The following is a 17,823-nucleotide window of genomic DNA, read 5'->3' as shown; positions in this document are numbered from 1 at the left end:
AGTATCAATTTTATGGGCGGGCTGTTGGATTGCTTGATCACTAGACATCGTCGTTCATAGGCAAACACCTGCTCCTCGCCGATATGAATGGTTCAAGATGCCTTCATATTTCAACATCGACTAGATCCTATATATTCGAGCAGTCGAAGCTTCGAAGGCGCATTCTGCAGTCGCGCGTATGAGCTATTGAAGAGAGTAATTTGTTTTTCCGGAACAGAAGATAGAGTGGACTTCAGGGTTCAATATCGTTACCCCAGCGTTTGTTTTCAGTCTCTTAGGGAAGTCACGCCTCGCGGTTTCACTCCCGCTTAGTCATAGCTAGAGCTTCTTGGCGCTTTCCTAAACCGTGAGTCTTACCTGCAGCCTCCCGAAATTGCGGCCTTCAGAATAACAAACGACGGTCTGCATCTTAGGCAATCTGCCACCTGCCTGTCACAGCTGCAGTCACACCAGCTGCTCGTGCGGCTACATTCAACGGTGCGTCGCCCCTTCTGGTTATCTGCTTGTCCGCACCGCATCTCGCTAGTGTATCGTGTATCGCTTCTAATGGCTAAATGTGCAGCAGAGCCGCCATGGACCCCGAGTATGACGTTCTTCTCGATGCCTTACTCCAAAGATACAAAGATGTGTTTGCGCCAAATCCCGTGCCCAGCCGCGAGTCCCTCAAGAAGGTCTTATTCTGTACTGCGATCAAAGGGCTCGAGAGGACAAGAAAGGTGCAGCACTGCATTGTCACAAGACTTTTTCCCAACATGGAGCGTCTGATAAAGTTTGGGAACGACAAGACACGCGCCCGGTCACAAGAACACTGGGCTCAATGGGGTGCTCATGTCGCGGAACTGGCTAGCACAAACATCGATCTCGTTTTTAACACCGGAAGATTGGAGGAACTAGAAGGCAAGATGGTTCGAGTTGTTGTCGAGGCTGAGATTCTCGCCAAAGCTCTGGAGAAAATGTTAGAGACCAGGACACCCGTCGAAAAGGAAGACATGTGGCCTTACGGTCATTTCGTTGCGAATTCGCAGTCATCCAGGGCGCACTTCTCAGCAATCTTGGCCCTTCCAGATGGTTCGTCTACTCAGAATGCTCAGATGTTCTTGTCCAAGGAGATCCTGGAGTACGAGGATATACTTGACACTATCTCCGGTCTCCAGATCTACACATTGATTCACCTATTGTGCTTCGCCAACTTGGCAGGCATGAAGGATTTGAAGAGGGTCTTGCTCAGCGAAATTCTGCCACACACGCGGAAGATGTACCCCTCCGTAGATAAGCCAATGTTTGCTTTGGCTGCAGGTTGTTGGACTACATGGGCCATTGAGATCGAAGAGATGGCTTGGGCTCACTTATACCTGGATAAAATTGGTACAGGCGGCTATACTTTCGCGTTCATCAACACGTCCTTCGAATCTGCCATCACGGAGGGCAATCACTGCATAGGTCACACTTTGATGCGCCTCGAGCAAATCACACAGAAGCTCAGCGAACTTACGAAGGAGCTGTTGAAGTCGGATATGACTTCTATACAGATGCATGCTTTATCGAACGAGTACCATCGCTATGTAATGGTTTGGAAGTATCAACAAATTTTTGACCGAGATGCAGTTGCTCAAATAGGCCAAATTATGGGACAGTTCAAGGCAGAAAACGCTCAAAAAGTCGCAGCACTGGAAGGACTGGTCTATTACAGGATATTCCCGATCATGAAACGCTTGAAAGCGCATGGTGATCTAGAGGTGCGCGCTTGGTCACAAGATAGACTGAGTGCTTGGCTTTCCTCTTTCGACCTTCTGGCTGCCAAATTGGACTTGTTGACGGACCAAAACTCATTCAAAGGACCGGAGCCTCCAGGTGATCTCCTTTCACAGATGACGGAGTCATTTTGCGATCTCTTCTTACAAATAACGGAGTTATTTGGCGATCTCATCGAAGAGCGTCTGGAGTCTAGCCTCACAATGGATGAATTTGTGCGAAAGAGCATCCCATCTTTACGTGGAGCTCTCAACAACAGCTTTCCGCAGAAGTCGGATAGTGAGATTCTGTATGAGGTTCTTTCGAAACTTGTTGGAAGCACATCGTGGACCGAACCGGGCCGGCCTGACGACAAGCTTGGCCAGCAACACCAGCACCACAAAGGCGGCCGCTCCATCGCTCAGGTTCTTGAAAAGGTTAATTCTGCAGCGGCTAAACTCGCGAATGTATGTCGGTTTGTGCTTATTCTCATATTTGCGATAATGCTTCAGGGACTGTGCCTGCTAATCGGGTCGTTGTCCTACCAGGACTCTGCGGATTTAACTTACTCGCTTACCAAAGACCAGATCGACTCTAGAGAACAAATGAATGCCATGCTTCAGCAAACGGACAAAGACGAAGCTTCCGAATCTGGCTACGACAGTGTCTCATCTTCAGCCGAGCTGCACGAGAAGCTGGCTGCGAGTGGTGAGGCTAGATCAGCGCCCGGGAACCTTCAAGATGCCATGGTGCGCATTCGCAATCTTGGTAAAGAGAAGTCCCGACTTATAGAACTGTTTGATGAAACTTCAAGACAACATGCAAAACTCAAGCGAAAACATCAAGACCTTCAGGATAAAGTTTGGATCGCGAATCAAAAAATGGACAATATTGACGCCATGCTGGAGAAGGCCGTCGCTGATGAAGAGTTGCACAAATCTGAAGCAGCACAGACGCGGCAGAAGATGAGGGATGCGCTCCGTGACGCCGAATTGTACGAGGCCGAATTAGCAAAGGCGCGGAAGAAAATCGAAACTCAGAACGCCAAAATATCTAAGATTCAGTCGAGCCTATCAAGCGCCATTGACAAAGGAAAGAATCAGAACCTACTGCTGAGCCGAGCGTCTTCTGAGATTTATAAGCTTCGTAGCGAGTTGCAGAATCTCATGACAGAGAAGAAAGTCAAAGACATGGACATAGCGAGGTACAAGAAAGAGGCAGACGAGCGAGATATGTTTAACGAAGCATGCAAGTTCCCTCGTGCTATATATTACCACAGTTCAGCCCTGCTGACACTCTCGCTTCCTAGTGCGTCAGATGACGATTGAGCGTAACCGCGAGGCTCACGAGCATGATGAAACTCGCATCAAGCTGATCGATGCAGAAACTGAGCTTCAAGACATCAGAGCCGCCGCCCTTGAAGAACTTAGCTCCACGTCAAAGAACAATCAATCGGAAGGCCAGGCTCCTCAAGATACGGCACATGAGAAAGATGTTGAACTTCGAAATGCACTTGCAGAGATTCGTATTCTCCGAAAAGAGAACGCCGACATGATCCGTGTTCGAGCCGAGAATGTTGGATTGCGCAAACAGTTGGAGGATGAAGCCAAAGATAAGCAAGCTAAGCGGGCCCTGCACGTAAGTGTCAATGAGAACGTTGGGCCCGTTAACGACTGCCTAGCTGGTGCTTCTACCGAGAAAATTGAGCCGGAGCACCCCGACACATCCAAGCTCTTCGCTTCACAATCGCTCCAGAAAGGCCCCATGCCTGTCGCAGTGGATCTTGAAGACGACATTCAGCGCACCTATCAAACCGGCATGAGGAACGTAGCTTGGAAGCAGGCGCCGCCAGCGTCCGTCAATAAGGTAAACTTCTCCCAATCCTCCATCTCCGCTATGCACTCCCAACGTGAAAATACGCAATATGATAACTGTTCGGACGACTCTGGCCTGAACCCTTTTTACTTTCTCACACAGGTACCGACAGCCTTCCCATCGCTCAAACCTCCGCCGGCTCCCACACCTCTTGGTGAAAACCTCCCGTTCCGCTTCGTGGCAAAGAAGGAGAAGAAAAAGGGCAAGGGTGGCAAGAATTAAAGTGGTTCTGCAGTACTTCAACTTCTCCCAACTGCAGCGTGTGAGTTGCGCAGACCTTGGTAAGGGAGAGGCAGTGAGAAGTACCGAGGCACAGCAGCATATGGTCGAGCATTTCGCTGCACATGTTGCCCAGCTTGATCATCGTAATGACCAAAAGTATTGAGACTTTCGGGTCTTGAACTTCATTCAGGGCTTAGGCAAGGATCTGGTGCGTTTGGCGTTGCTTTAGGTAACTCGGAGGAAATACGCGGGTAAAAGGCGTGCACGCCCACATCGTTGCTTTCTGTAAAGCAGTTAACGAGATGCAAAACATCTGGACGTAGTTGGAATGAATGTACTTGATCATCACACTGCAATCACAACTACAATGTTGACACTAAACTTTCATCAACAGAAACGCTACACAAGAAAACCCCATCCACACCCCTACAGCACACCCCTTTTCACAAACTGAATCGGGATGTCCACCGTCTTAGCCCTCAAATACTCACAGCAGTTCTTCCCCAGCGTATCATACGTCGAGCAGGCGTCGTATCCTCTATCCAAATGATCATGCAGCAAGAAGTGCACGGCGCGAATATTCTGCATCTCAAACCGGTCAATCAGCTTCCCCTTGTACTCCTCCGGGCCCAACAACTCTTTGATCTTGTTGACAGTGAGCAGACTGCGCAGCCACTCCCACTCGTCGTCGTGGCGCACGAAGAAGCCCACATTGCAATCAGAGCACTTGTCGCCTGAGCGTCCAAGAACAATGGAGCCGAGCGGCAGACGAACTGTTGGGCCAAAGGCGTCGAGAGGAACGGGATTAGTAGCTTCGTAGGAGGGTTGTTGGCGGTCGTACTCGCGGAACTCGGGAGCGAGCGGTATGTCTATTACTTTCTTCCCGTCTTTGAAGCCCTGCGCTTGGTCGCCGTCCCAGAGGCAGTGCACGCGCTGCTGGAGCGCAGACTGCGGGAGAAGCGACGGGTGGTACTCGTAGTATGGTTTTCCTTCTGCCTGGCGCATGTCGTTGCCTAGCGAAGCGCCGGGACAGGACTGCAAGAAGGTGACCATGGAGGTGCGGAAGAAGCCGTCTGGGTTTCGCATGTTGAGCAGTTCGCGGTCTTTTGTCTGCGCGAAGACGCGGAAGTCGACGGTGGCGACATCCTGGTTGCGTGCGTCGAGGGGGGAGGTCCCATTTTGCATGAATTTGAGGGTGGTGAATTTCTTGAGGGTTTCTTCGCCGAGCTCGTAGCGGATTTGGGATTCGGTCCATTTGCACTTTTCTTCGATGTGGAGGCCGCAGAGGTAGACGTGGTATTCGGCTTGCCAGCCGGCGAAGCCTGTGAGACCGACTTTGGTGGTGGGTGGGGGTGGGAGGCCTTTGATGCCCGAGATCTTGACTTGGTTTTCGCCGACTTGCTCCATCTTGACGTTTTCGATTTGGGCGGTTACGTCGCAGTTGTAGTACTGCGGACCCTGGATCTCGTAGAGGAGCTGCGAGGTGCAAGTAGCGACCGTCATTTCACCGCCAGTGTTTTTCTCCTTGGACATGATACCCTCTCCCTTGTGGTCAATCGCGCAGATTGGGAAACCCATGTTGATGTGCTTGCCCTGTGCAAGAAGAGTTCGGAAGTTAGAACAATAGCCACCAGAGACGTAGGAGGCACATTCGAGAAGGTGGCCGATGATGAGGGATCCGGCGAGCTCGTCGAACATGTCGTTTGTCCACCCGTGCCACCAACTATTGATGTTAGCAAACACGGGGAGATTGAATACAGGAAAGCTCACGCTGCAGCACCGATGATTGGAGAAGCGTCGGATACACGGCCGGCAATGACGATGTCTGCACCCTCGGTAAGAGCCTGTGCGATACCCATACCACCGAGGTAGCACTGCGCGCACACAGGCTCCAGTCCCCATTCCTCAACCGACCGGCCGTGCATGAGACTGCGGAAACCCTCGCCCTTGTTTAACATGCCCTTGACAGTGCCGGTAACATCATCGCCCTCAATCCAGGCAACCTTCAGGTTAAATCCTTGTTCCTTCACCTTCTTGTCCACGAGCTGAGCAAGAAGCTCCGTATCCGATGCCCCAGCGTTGACAGCAATCTTAATGCCCTTCTCAGCCACATCCTTCACGGCAGGCATAAAACAATCGAGGAAGTTCTCAGCGAACATGGCGTAGTTGAGCTTCTCTTCGAAAGTACGCGCCTGCATCATTTGCTCCGTGTTTCTTATCTTCCCAGTACCGTGAATAGTCATAGTGAGCTCGGACAGCCAGTCCCCGACAATGACATCGCACTCGTCATTCTTTGCGAGGGAAGAGATAGCGCGGACGCGGTCCGAGAAGCCTCCAGAGGCGCCGGCAACGCGAACAGGACGACGGGTAGCAGGTGCCATGACGAAGCTGGGTATCCCTGAACACGAAAGGAAGGAAGAATCACGACAAGTGGGAGCAGCTTACTGGATCAAAGACCCTGGAGAGGAGGAGGTGCTGACCCAGGTTATAAGTTTCCATGGTCGGCACTATTTCCGACTCTTTGATGTAGGAACGCGTGTAGAAGAGCTGGCGGCTGTCCATTTCCGTAGTTCATCGGAGAATGAGCGCGCTGGGGTGTGGAGACTACTGCACCCCACAGGCGGGAAGATAAGACGCTAGCCTTGTCAAGATGGTGTGAAGGATACATCGGGGGAGCTGCTTAAGTTTTGCCGAGCATCCCCGGTGAGCGGGAGGGGTAGCCATCACGTGCGGACTCACGTGTGTGCTTTGATGCAGGTGCAGGTGTCGCGGTGTCTCGGTAGAGGCAGCTCGGAGTCACTCACGACGGACTCTTAACTCCGCATTGTCCTGTGTTGGTGTTGGTGGGAACCATGCCTGAGGCGACCGACTCGCAGCGTGGAAGACGAGTCATTGTTCTCACGCAGAGCAGCTGTCATTACTCCACGCAGAACCCTATGCGCGGGGTTCGAGGTGTCCTAGGAAGTATACAAGCGGCAAGAAGCTACATCATTTAGCACGTGGGACGCGGTCAATTTCGTAGCCTTGTCAGGCCCTGCACCTTGGCATTCTTTGGCGTGAGATATCAAGGACGACGCCGGCATGCAGCGATGGTGGTGTCCAAGAACGCATGTGACCGTGGATGACCTTAAGAATACACCAAATCAAGTTTCGAAGCTCGTTCCCAATAACGAGTTCGACGTCGTTTCCAGAGATACTAACAGGTATACGAAAGTCGAGAGATGGACAGAGGCCGGCCCTGGGGAAGACTAAAGCACGTGACTTCGCGTTCTGCCAAGGATGGGACCAAGCGCCCGCGCTTTCCCCGCATCCGCCTCCAGATACGTACATTCATTGTCGACAGGCCATGCGCGACAGTATGGCCTTCAGCTTGGGCAACAGGACCAACCCAATTCCTATACCTAGTGATGACGCGCCACTGCCATCGTATATTGCTCGCCATTTCAACTTTGGCTTTGACGCCGACGATGTGTCCGCCTTGATCTCCTCCATCGACGCAAGCCAGGACCATGGGTCTACCTCAACCCTGCCGCAGTTGCCTGCCGAAATCCTCTTTCACATCGTCGAATGCGTACCCATCGATCATGTTCTACAATGGCGGCTGGTGTGTCGCGGCTTCCGCGACTGCATTGACGGCCCGGTCATGTACAATTGCATAAAACGAGCCGAGGTTTTTGGGATTGTGGCCTCCCCTTCAACACTCGACTGGGCCGGAATACCCTCAGATCTCCAAGAAATCCTCTCTCACTTCCGTTGTAGATTCGAACGTCTAGAAGACTCCATCGAAGCACCGAATCCCAGAAAAACGAACGCGAAGTGGAGAGGGCTCCATGCTGTATTTCGCATTGATGATGGCTGGCACGAACAACTTCTCCGAATCGAAACACTATTCAACGATGCAAACAAAGAAAAAAACTGGCTTTACGTACTCCTGAGACTGCATCTTCATGACTTCGTCGCCTCACCCCGTAAAGCAGATAGCTTCGGGAAGATGAGATGGTGCATGCGGTTGGACAACGCAGTTCTAGATCTCGACTTCTCCATCCAAGCATTGCGAGAAAACCTCATCCTCGACTTGCCAAGCAAAAAGATTATGTTCGAGTGGAAGGGTCTCCTTCTCCGGTTCATTCAAGGCGAAACGCAACTCAGAACAATCATGGAGCAGGTAAGTTCAACTACCAGGAGACCTGGTTCAGTTTCCTCCTTGCTATTCCCCAACGTGCTACAATCGGCAGTCAGCGGTGTCTTGAACCTTACTGACCTGCTTCACTCAGAAACGGGACTCCAAGTTCTCATTTGGCCACGAAGAAGATTGTTTAAGGGAGACTCGGCGGCGGCGGATTCGTGCTAGCTTGAATGAGAACATCCCGGGCCATTCTCTCCTGCGCTGGGGACTCAGCACGCTGCCACCACTTTTCGGAAAGCGAAAAAAACATGAGCCGGCCGAGGAATTTCGCGACTTGAGGCGTGCCGAGGACAGTGCAATGAGATTTCTCATGCCCCTCCGTAGGGAACTAGCAATGAGCCGTACTGAGCGCGACCGTCTCTGGCAGCTAGCTAAGGATTATGTCGATATGATTGACGCGCTGGAGAATATCGAGAAGCAATACACGGGGTGGAAGAACACTTTACTGACGACAACTGTTGTGCCAAGTCCGATTCGCTTTGCACGTTCGAAGAATCCCTTCAGGTGGACTGAAGCAGAGAGGCACAGGAGAGAGGCACGAGTCCTGAAGTGGAAGGCTCAGCAGGATAACATGCAACAGGTAGCACGCCTTTTGGAAGAATCCCTCGAGGCAGTTTCTGTGCCTGAAAATGCTTTTGACGAGCTTGGAAGTGACATTTGAGCAGCGATTTCTCTTCACTAGATACCCCACGGCTTAGTATACCCATTCATATTACTTTAATCTCACGACTCAACCCTGTCGGGATACTTCAGCTTGGCGATCCGCAGGTGTGACCTCCGGTACCCCGCCGATGAGTTACGTCCGTAACCGCACGCCACGGGCTTTACGTCTTAGTGATGCACTCCCGCTGCAACCTCGCTTCAGTCTACAGCCGTCAATATGCAAAATAATCGAAGGTGCTCGCGAAGATAGAAAGAGTCGCAACATAATGCGGCGTCCGGGATGCAAGGTCCTGGGCCACTGGTGGATTAACGACAGGTAGCGCATAGCCAAAATGGTTGCGGTTCGTCCCTATTACCTCTACTTGCTCTTCGAGATTATATCCAGGAAGGAATGTATCCCTGATCAGCGGTATACATCAACCGGTGCCATGTATCCCGCTAAAATGAACGGCCTACATCGGGCTTCCATCATCCATGCACTACACTACGCAAGAAATATCAAGAAAGCAACTCTTGGGAACCCCTTTCGATCCAATGAAGTTCTAAAACACGAGACAGGGCACGATGGTTTGGTCGACCCTGGTGACAGTTGCATGCGCAGCTTTCGGTGTTGGAGTCGCTGCGCTGAAGAATCCAATCATTCGAGGGTACGTATCTAAGTGCCAATTTATCCTAGCTTACTTATGATCTTGAATGGAATCCTGATCCACATGTTTTGAGAGTCAATGATACCTAATGCATTGCAGTGTTGTCCTTCAATGTTTATCCTGGTGTTCCAATCTACAAGTCGAAGAACCTTACGAACTGGGAGCTAGTGCCGCATGCTATCAATCGGTTTGATCAGGTGCCGCAGCCATTCTTCGCAAGCAGAAAAGTATAAACATGACATTCACTGCGACGCTCCTGCCTACACAAAAGTCGTTGAATGCGTGGGAATCTACTGGCATATCCGCGTACCAGAGCGAATCCAACCACCAAGATATCGTAATCCGTGGCGGTGCAAACAGTAATATTCTATGCTTTCTTGCTGCGAGAACTATTAATGGTCTGGGGCCTGGAGTGCGAGCTAATACAACCGAAAGCCCCCTCAACTCTCCTACCGTCCCAGCAGAATTTCAATTGCATATCAAATCTGAATAGAAGCTTTCAAGCTGGGGTACTCGATAGAAATGTGACAGTGAATTGGATGAAGGAGTTCAAGCCGGACGTGCTGCCGAGTGGATTTGATGGGGCGATGTTTGCGCTGTATGCTAGTGGGAGCAGTTTGCAGTGGGATTGGGATGGGGCGGAAATGGGGTTTTGAATGGGTGAAAGAGGTTTATAGGGAGGAACACTATGAGGACTATATCAGCAGCTAGTGTTTAAGAAGGTACTTCCTTGCATGGCAGGTGCACCCGAGCCTCATATATGCAGCCATCGCTAACCACTTACTCCAACATCCTTAGCATTAACTTAAGGGCTACAACTGGCCTGTCCATTCAACAACACCTCAAAGTTTTTTTTATGGGTTCACTTTTCTGTATCATAAGAGTTTGTCGCTGAAGAAAAATGATCCCGCGTTTCGCACCCGCTTGCTCCTTTTAGCCGACGACCGCTTGAAAATGGGAAGACATTCTCTACTACCAGTATGGCGGGGTATTCCCTTCCAATTATCATCTACCGGGCTTATGCCGAAGATCGAAAGACCGAATCACTGGGTCGATGTCCAGACGAGAACATAACGCTCTCAATCGTCTCACTGCCCTCGAAAGATCGCCAACTCTAACTATGGGCTCCAATGCAGAAACCCATGATCAAAATACCATCCCACTATACGTGATTAATAAACTTCGGTGAGTAATAGACTTTATACTGCCCTTTAGAAGGACGAGATGACATCGCTGTACTACGGTTGCCGGAAATTGGCTACATTCCTTCCAGATTCCACAGTCTTCCCCTACGTAAACATCGGAATATGTACCACGCAAGCGAGCCATCACAAGCGCGCGCCAATGCACTTTAAATCGACCATCATTCTTCCCTCCGCAAATCAACAGTCGTCACTCAGAGTCATGATTACTTCACGTCGCTTGCTCTTGTCGTTAGTATGGGTACTCGGACTGCTCGTACAACGCTGTAAGGCGGATCAGATATGCGGTCAGGTCGGCACGAACAACTATACAGGAACGACCTTTTACATGGGCAATTTCTTCTTCAAGGCCCCATCGACATTCGCCCTGTGTGCCGACTTCTGTAAGAACGATTACCCGACGTGTAAGAGCTTTCGATACAGCTACTACTCGGACACAAATTCGCAGTACTGCGAGTTCTTCCCGGATTATCTGTGAGTTTGCCGTGTCCACATCCGAGAGGGACGAGTGCTCATGCATAGAAGTGAGAATTTCTTCATCGCGGACGACACACAGCCATACTACTACTACGATGTCGACTGCGCGTTCCCGACCTACGCTGTCTCGGTCACTGAGACAGTCACCTCCACAACTACCCTCGATTCGGATGGGTCGATCGTAACCTTGACGACAACGGCCACGGCCACGGCCACAGGGCTGACTACCATCACTCAACTCAGCACGATAACGAGTACGAGTGTGAGTGTGAGTTTGAGTACGACTTCGATTATAACTACGGCTACGATTGCGACTACGAGAACGAGTACCGCGCTGTCGACGATCACTATACCCACTACAATAACGACGACCGCTACGACTACGAGAACGAATACCGCTACGACTACTAGAACGACTACGAGCACCGCGATGGGGACGGTCACTCAATCCATGTCAGCGCTCCTCGTTCAGACAACATCAACGGTATCTGTTACGACCACCCAGCGCTCCACAGTCATAACAACCTTCGTGCAACCGACCACGCAAACGCTTACTCAGACCCTACTATCTACGGTGACTGCAGCAGCCGGGAACCAGATTGTGGCTACGTCAACAGTGACCGCGACCAGAGTGACAACGATGTTGAGCACGGCTACCTTCATAAGTATAAGACCGACATCCGTCACGTTAATTAGCCTTCGACCGACCTACTTCACACAAGTGATAGTCAGCCTTAGACCTACTTATTTTACGCAAACGATTGTCAGTCTTAGACCGACTTACTTCACGCAAACTGTAACGAGGACGGTGCAGAAGTAGTGCAGACGTTGGTTGGTGTGGGAGTGTTGCATTCTTGTAGATATGGGCTTCATATACACATTTTGTTGTTTCATTTGCGACTTGGATAGGCGCGTTTGTTTTAAGGGCATGTATTGCGCTGTGCGGTTAAAGCGGAGGAGGGATAGAAGAATATACACGGGTAAAAATTTGAAAGTCTATCTCACAGTCAGCAATTCTTCATTCAGCATCCATCCAAAGAAGTAAGAAGACAAACTTACTTCTCCCCAATCCCCGCAGCGCGATGCCCAGCCCTGCAACCCGATCATAATCGTACGTAGCAGTGTTAATCTTACTCCTAATCCCAAATCGCCACGTCATTCTCGTGCTTCCACTTCGACCGCACCTGCAAGTCATGGTTGTTGGGAACACCACTGAGCAGCTCCCTGAGCACCTCGTCAACTGCATCCCGCAATTACGTCCCCAACCCTTTCCACGTAGAGACCCCGCACTACGAGCACGTGATCATATGGCAGCGACGCTTGTCCAAAACGGTCGTGGCTAGCCTATCAACCCCAGCACAGGATGTAGGGAGGTTAGGGAGGTTAGGGCGCTGTCGCAATAGGCGCTAAATTTGTATGTCCCTGATGCTAAAGCAAGTGAGCTTATGGAAAGAACTTGAAAGATATGGTAAACCTGACAAGGAACTGCAAGTGCTCAACAAGGGGTATACCATTCATCTAATTTTGGACTTGACCTGCGCCAACCAGGGCGGCCGTTGCCCCGTCCCAAACGCCTTGCTTATGCAATAACACATCATTGGGCTTCGAGAAGTCGCAATCACCTCTTGCCCTTCTTCATTACCAAGCCCTTCCAGCCCTTGACATCGCGAATTCGCTTGAGTGCTTTCGCGCAGGCGGCATCCTTCATCATTTCCTCTGTGCATGCCTTCTTAGCTGCCTCATCCTCGTGCTCGTGCCACTCGCACCAGTCCTTCTCTGTTTTTGGCCTCTCGCCTTGGGCTAGAGTCGTGGCAAGCTCGAACAGGAAAGCTTGCGGGAGCTGAGACCGTAGAGAGACCATCCGCTCGTTGTCTTTCTTTGGGTCCCAGTAGACGCAGTACATGTCCAGGAAGTACTTGCACAACGGTGAGTCTGTAGGAAGGCGTTCATAAGCCTCGATGACGTTGCTGTGATCGGGCATCGACTGTAGTATTTCGTCGTTCTTCTGCCACGCGAGGATGACGGCATGACGGAGTTTCGGAATCTCGTATTTGTGTGCGAAGATGTAAAGGGAAATGAAGCGGCGTTCGAGAAAGCCTTCCAGGCCGCGCCATTTGTATGGCCTGGAGCAGCAGGGACATAAAGTCTCTTTGGGGATCTCTGGCTTCTCGGCTGCAGTTAAGCGGATCGGGGGCGCTGGAGCGCTCTTTTCGCTATCGGCGTCGCCGGGAACCTTTTCAGCGCCGTTCTCCGACGTAGGCGGCGCATCCCCATTTTGTGATCCTTCTGCCGGAGGAGTCGCGTCGTTGTCGTCGTTGTCGAGTGAAATGCCCCACGATGCTGTGTCAACATCGTCGGCTCCGTCCTTGGCGTCGGTTTCGGATGTGCCGTTGGTGCTGCCGTTCATGCTACCGTTCAAATCGATAGAATGTGATGGTGCATGCACCTCCTTTCCGCCTTCGATGAGATGGTGTGGAATATATCCAGTATACAGCCACATCATGAACGCATCGAAGACATCTGGATTCGTATCGTCAAGCTCCAGCGCAGCTTCACCACCCTTGTATGGTGAAGAGCTCTGCTGCTCTAGTACCCGATCGAAGTATGTCGAACATCTTCTTAGAAGCTCACGATGGCAGCTAAAAGATTCTGGATACTCGCCCTTTCCGACCTTAATGGTCAGAATGGTCTGATCAAAGTTTCTGCCCATCGTTAGTGCTGTCGACGAGTTCCTGGAGAAATACGCACCTGAAGGTGTGGCCGAGTGTCGACATGCCTTTAGGGTTCATAAACGGCATCTTTAGCAAGAAATCGGGAAACGGAAATTCCTGAATCTCCATTCGCAGATTTATACTTGGGGAGGTTCTCCATTTTGCTCTCCATTGCTACAAATGCGGGGCAATATAGAGGAGTTTCAAGGGTGGTGAGAGAGCTGCTTGGCGTGTCAAGTGCAATGGTAAATGCTTAAGCTAAGCTCGGCAACGTTGGCCAAAGTGCTTGAAACCCGTTGCTAAGAACCAAAAATCCGTAGCTGGACGCGGCGGTCACGGATGATCTTCAGCACCGGGGTTTGCGTGTGGCCAAGGTGGGTTTCAACAAAGCAACTCGGAGGTGTTTCATCGCACGGCCAAGGCACTTGGCGGGGGTTGGACTGCCTCAGGAAGACGCGTATGGAACTCGCGTTTGCCTTTGCAGAGCATAGTAAGAGCCGTGTATGCTTTTGGATTGTTTCGCGGCGTGTTTCCGGGAGATGGCGATACTTCGAGTTATGTGACGGTGTAGAGACGAGGTGTGATGAAAGAAGCGCGTCGTCAAGTGGCCAGACCGAAGTCCGTGCGCGACTACGACCTCCACTCTTCCCGCCCAAAGCCCTGTGCCATCGAACCAACACAAGCATCGGACCAGCTTCGTCCAAGCCCTTCGCCGTCTCATCACGACGCGAAGCTTCACACTTCCCTTCTTGGAGTGCAGCCGTTACACGGCGAGATCCACTGCCAAGCGCTGTCGCCTCTGCAGCAAATCCATCAATCGCTCGGCCTGAGGATATGTTATGTTGAAAGACTTGCTACCTCAAGGTAGGAACACGAGAGAGTAATCCTCAAGGGCAATACTGAAAATACCTGCTCCACATATTTCGCACGTGTAGCCTATGCTACAAAGACCTTGTTCCCACTAGAAAATCAGCGCACCTCCAGACCCTTCTGCTAACCAATGAATGAGCTGGCCTAACCCTCTTCCCCCCAGGATTTTGTTACTCAGTATTCATCATGCACCTCCACTTGCGAACGATCCAGCCGGCATACCCCCTCTGTCCCCAAGCTTTATGATCTAATGCACTCCGTTGACCGCTCCATTGGAGCGCTGAGGCATGAGCTCAGGTTCAGCGTCCAGACCATCTTTAAAACATTCTACCACGACATCCATTACACTGTTATCCCGTATCGCGTCATTAATGACGCTGATCCAATGGCCGATCGTTCGCTTTGTAGACGCATCCTCCACCTTTTCGAAAACGTTGTTTGGATCCCCAGACCCGCGATACATGGGATGGTCGACGACTCCCTTGTGCATCGGAACCTTCAAGTCCTTCCTGACGAAGTGGTACAGCCGCTTCGAAGCCCTTCCGAGAAGATCGCTTGCGTCGCCCGATTTGATGTAATCCTGCCTCGTCTGATTGAACAGTCGTAGGCTGGTGTTGATGTTCTTCGCAGTCCAGGTACCCAGGTGTTGCAAGAGGTCGGATGAACTTGCGTTCGCTTCTTCCAGCACAGACAGCAGAGGCGCTTTTGCGCCTTGCATCATCTTTTCGAAGCGGGGCGTGGAGTCTAGTGTGGTTGTCTTGATTAACTGGTCGGAGATGTAATTCCAGACTTGTACTTGGGCCTTTGCTTGCCAGTCTTCGCCTACGCCAATGGCATTTAGAAAGTGCTGCGTGCTTTCGGCTAATGCGGACTGCAGTTTTGACTCGAAGATGTTGTTCATGGCACGTAGGTCTAACGCTTGGCATGTGCCGTAGAGTGCACAAGCGCACATGAGCGATAGGATGTCCATCGCCGTATCGGTATACCGTGCGCTGATCAACGCCAACGAGTTCAGGGCTTGGTTTCCCATCTCGGCACTGACGACGTGGTTATGCACCGGGTTGGCGAGGAAGGAAAGCTCCGACATGTATCCGGCCATGTTTGTGTCGACTCCCTTGAAAGTGAAGCTCGTGCTAGGCTCATCAACGCACAAGTTTGGAGGCAATCCGCGATTTTTGGCCGGGTCTGTCATCTCAGTGAACTGGTAGAAGAGCATGCGTCCGATAGCTTGCGCGGCTAGTCGACACTTTTCCATTGCAGACGTGACTGACACAGCCTGGAAGTTACCGCCATGGTAGATGTCGCCAGTGCTAGCGTCAATGAGCGGGTTATCCGTTGTGCTGTTGAGTTCTACCCGGAGTTGCTCGTTGGCGAGGAGAATGTCTTCAACGAAAGGGCCTAGCCACTGGGGAACGGTGCGTAAGGAGTACCGATCCTGGAAGAGAGTATGACCATGGCTTTCTAAAAGTCCTGTAGCAAGCTTGGAGCCCTGCAATGCACCGAATATAGTAGATGCGACTTGCGCTTGACCAGGATGCGGGCGGATGTCTGAGATGAACGGCGCGAAAGACGTGGCTGTTCCAAGCACAACTTCAACGTTCATAGCAGTCAGAAGCTGACTGAGAGCCAGGATGTTATTCATGGAAGCCAAGGTCATGCTTCCGGTAGCTGCAGATATGGCGGTCCCGTTGACGAGGCCCAGCGCTTCTTTTGGGTCGAACACTGTTGGCTTGATGTGCACGGATGCGAGGGCTGCAGACGCAGGCACGATCTTTCGGTCTTCCACTGGGCCTATCCAGCAGTAGATGTCCGGGTTGCCTTCCAGCATGCCAGCGACGTAGGAAAGCGGTGACAGGTCTCCAGATGCCGATATACTTCCACGAGTAGGGATCACCGGAAGAATGTCATGACTTAATAAATTCAGAAGCGTCTTGATAGTCGATATCCGTACTGCAGAATGACCTCTTGCGACCGTATTGGCACGGATGAGCATCGCGGCTCGGACCCATTCTTGCTTCAAGAAGGCTGAGTGCGCGACCTGATCGCTGCTAGGTACAGGCAGTACCGGGGTCACTCCGCAATTCAAGTGTTGGATGAATGCTTGTTGTAGCTTGTGCATCTCGTCATAGCTACAACGAACGTCTGCGCTTCCTCCATACCCTGTGTTGACCCCTGCGCTTGTATCAGTACTGGTCAAGCAAATTGCTACAGCTCCGTGAACTCACCGTATACTGTGTCACCCCGCTGTAGTTGCTTGTTCAGCACCGCGACGCACGCATCAAGCTTGTCTAGGACATCGCGGTCTTCTGTCAGAGTAGCAGACCCTCCATATCTACCAAGAGTGACCGTTCGACCTAGATTCAGGGTTTCACCATCGATAACGACTGGTGATTTGCGCTGCTTCGCGGCCTCCCATTGTGAGAAGACATGCTGAGCATGGGTGGTGCTCATGTTGCATAGATTCTTGTTCGTCAGGATAGGATTTATGGGTTTTGAGGCTACTCAAGCTTTTCTGCGTCTTAGGCAGGGTGAAAGTAGGGTGGCAGCATAAGAAGTACGGAATGATATCTACGAACAAAGCAGTATTTGCCCAGGTGTCAATCTCAAACGGGGGACAATTCACTCGAGAGTACGTGTCTGTAGGTACACTTACTCCTTACAGGATCTCGCATTCTTCACGTGACGTCAGATCATCAAGGCGGTGAGATCAGTCGGCGAAGACGCATCGTTTGTACGCCCTGTTTTGACACTGTAGATAACAGCTCCACCATATGGCTGGCACATCGTGAAAGTTTTGCGGATAAACAAGCGTAGGCGAGCTTTTACGCAAGACGGCCCACCTTTCGAGCATTAGAGGTTCCGCGATCGCCACATGGTATGGCCCGTTCCACGAGCTAAGAGTGTAGTGCTCGCTGTACATTAGTTTTGACGCAGGGGAAACAGTCTTTGCACGCGTTGGGGCTCAATTCAAAGGAGGCTTCGATGAAACTGTGCGTCTGCGGACAGAGTGACTATTGGCTGACCAGCTTTTGTGTGTGATTAAGAAATGACGATGTGCATTAGCTGTCGTCTGCTTTGATAACTTGCATGCTGAGACCATTAGACAATTGGAGAGCAAAGGAAGCGAGTGAAGGATTGCGCTGAAGACGTGGCCGATCGTGGCTTTCTTTTTTGGTTAGCGCGATTCCACAGCTGAGCCCAGCCCCACCAGCCGCAGCGGAACGTCATCGTTCGCGTCC

At 51.3% G+C, this 17,823-nt stretch overlaps 6 protein-coding genes across 6 annotated transcripts; 3 read left to right on the top strand and 3 right to left on the bottom strand.

The window, feature by feature from the left end:
• Positions 1-572: 572 nt before the first annotated feature.
• N0V89_003407 (uncharacterized protein) lies at positions 573-3,828 on the top strand (the record flags this gene model as incomplete). Its single annotated transcript, XM_056212209.1, has 2 exons — positions 573-3,039; positions 3,116-3,828. The coding sequence occupies 2 exons, from the start codon at positions 573-575 to the stop codon at positions 3,826-3,828; spliced, it is 3,180 nt and encodes a 1,059-aa protein (XP_056072517.1).
• Positions 3,829-4,254: 426 nt separating this feature from the next.
• On the bottom strand, positions 4,255-6,209 carry N0V89_003406 (uncharacterized protein; the record flags this gene model as incomplete). The annotated part of the gene is made up of 2 exons (XM_056212208.1): positions 4,255-5,551; positions 5,599-6,209. The coding sequence occupies 2 exons, from the start codon at positions 6,207-6,209 to the stop codon at positions 4,255-4,257; spliced, it is 1,908 nt and encodes a 635-aa protein (XP_056072516.1).
• Positions 6,210-7,186: 977 nt separating this feature from the next.
• On the top strand, positions 7,187-8,675 carry N0V89_003405 (uncharacterized protein; the record flags this gene model as incomplete). Its single annotated transcript, XM_056212207.1, has 2 exons — positions 7,187-7,993; positions 8,103-8,675. 2 exons carry the CDS (start codon positions 7,187-7,189, stop codon positions 8,673-8,675), a joined length of 1,380 nt encoding a protein of 459 aa, XP_056072515.1.
• A 2,179-nt stretch (positions 8,676-10,854) lies between these two features.
• Positions 10,855-11,414, top strand: N0V89_003404 (uncharacterized protein; the record flags this gene model as incomplete). The annotated part of the gene is made up of 3 exons (XM_056212206.1): positions 10,855-11,000; positions 11,052-11,184; positions 11,247-11,414. 3 exons carry the CDS (start codon positions 10,855-10,857, stop codon positions 11,412-11,414), a joined length of 447 nt encoding a protein of 148 aa, XP_056072514.1.
• Positions 11,415-12,621: 1,207 nt separating this feature from the next.
• Positions 12,622-13,843, bottom strand: N0V89_003403 (uncharacterized protein; the record flags this gene model as incomplete). The annotated part of the gene is made up of 2 exons (XM_056212205.1): positions 12,622-13,705; positions 13,752-13,843. 2 exons carry the CDS (start codon positions 13,841-13,843, stop codon positions 12,622-12,624), a joined length of 1,176 nt encoding a protein of 391 aa, XP_056072513.1.
• Positions 13,844-14,831: 988 nt separating this feature from the next.
• On the bottom strand, positions 14,832-17,035 carry N0V89_003402 (uncharacterized protein; the record flags this gene model as incomplete). The annotated part of the gene is made up of 2 exons (XM_056212204.1): positions 14,832-16,756; positions 16,810-17,035. 2 exons carry the CDS (start codon positions 17,033-17,035, stop codon positions 14,832-14,834), a joined length of 2,151 nt encoding a protein of 716 aa, XP_056072512.1.
• Between the last annotated feature and the right edge of the window lie 788 nt (positions 17,036-17,823).

This window comes from Didymosphaeria variabile (assembly GCF_027946475.1).
Source record: "Didymosphaeria variabile strain IMI 356815 chromosome Unknown scaffold_3, whole genome shotgun sequence".
NCBI lineage: Eukaryota > Fungi > Ascomycota > Dothideomycetes > Pleosporales > Didymosphaeriaceae > Didymosphaeria > Didymosphaeria variabile.
This window is presented reverse-complemented; position numbering and strand designations above follow the sequence as displayed.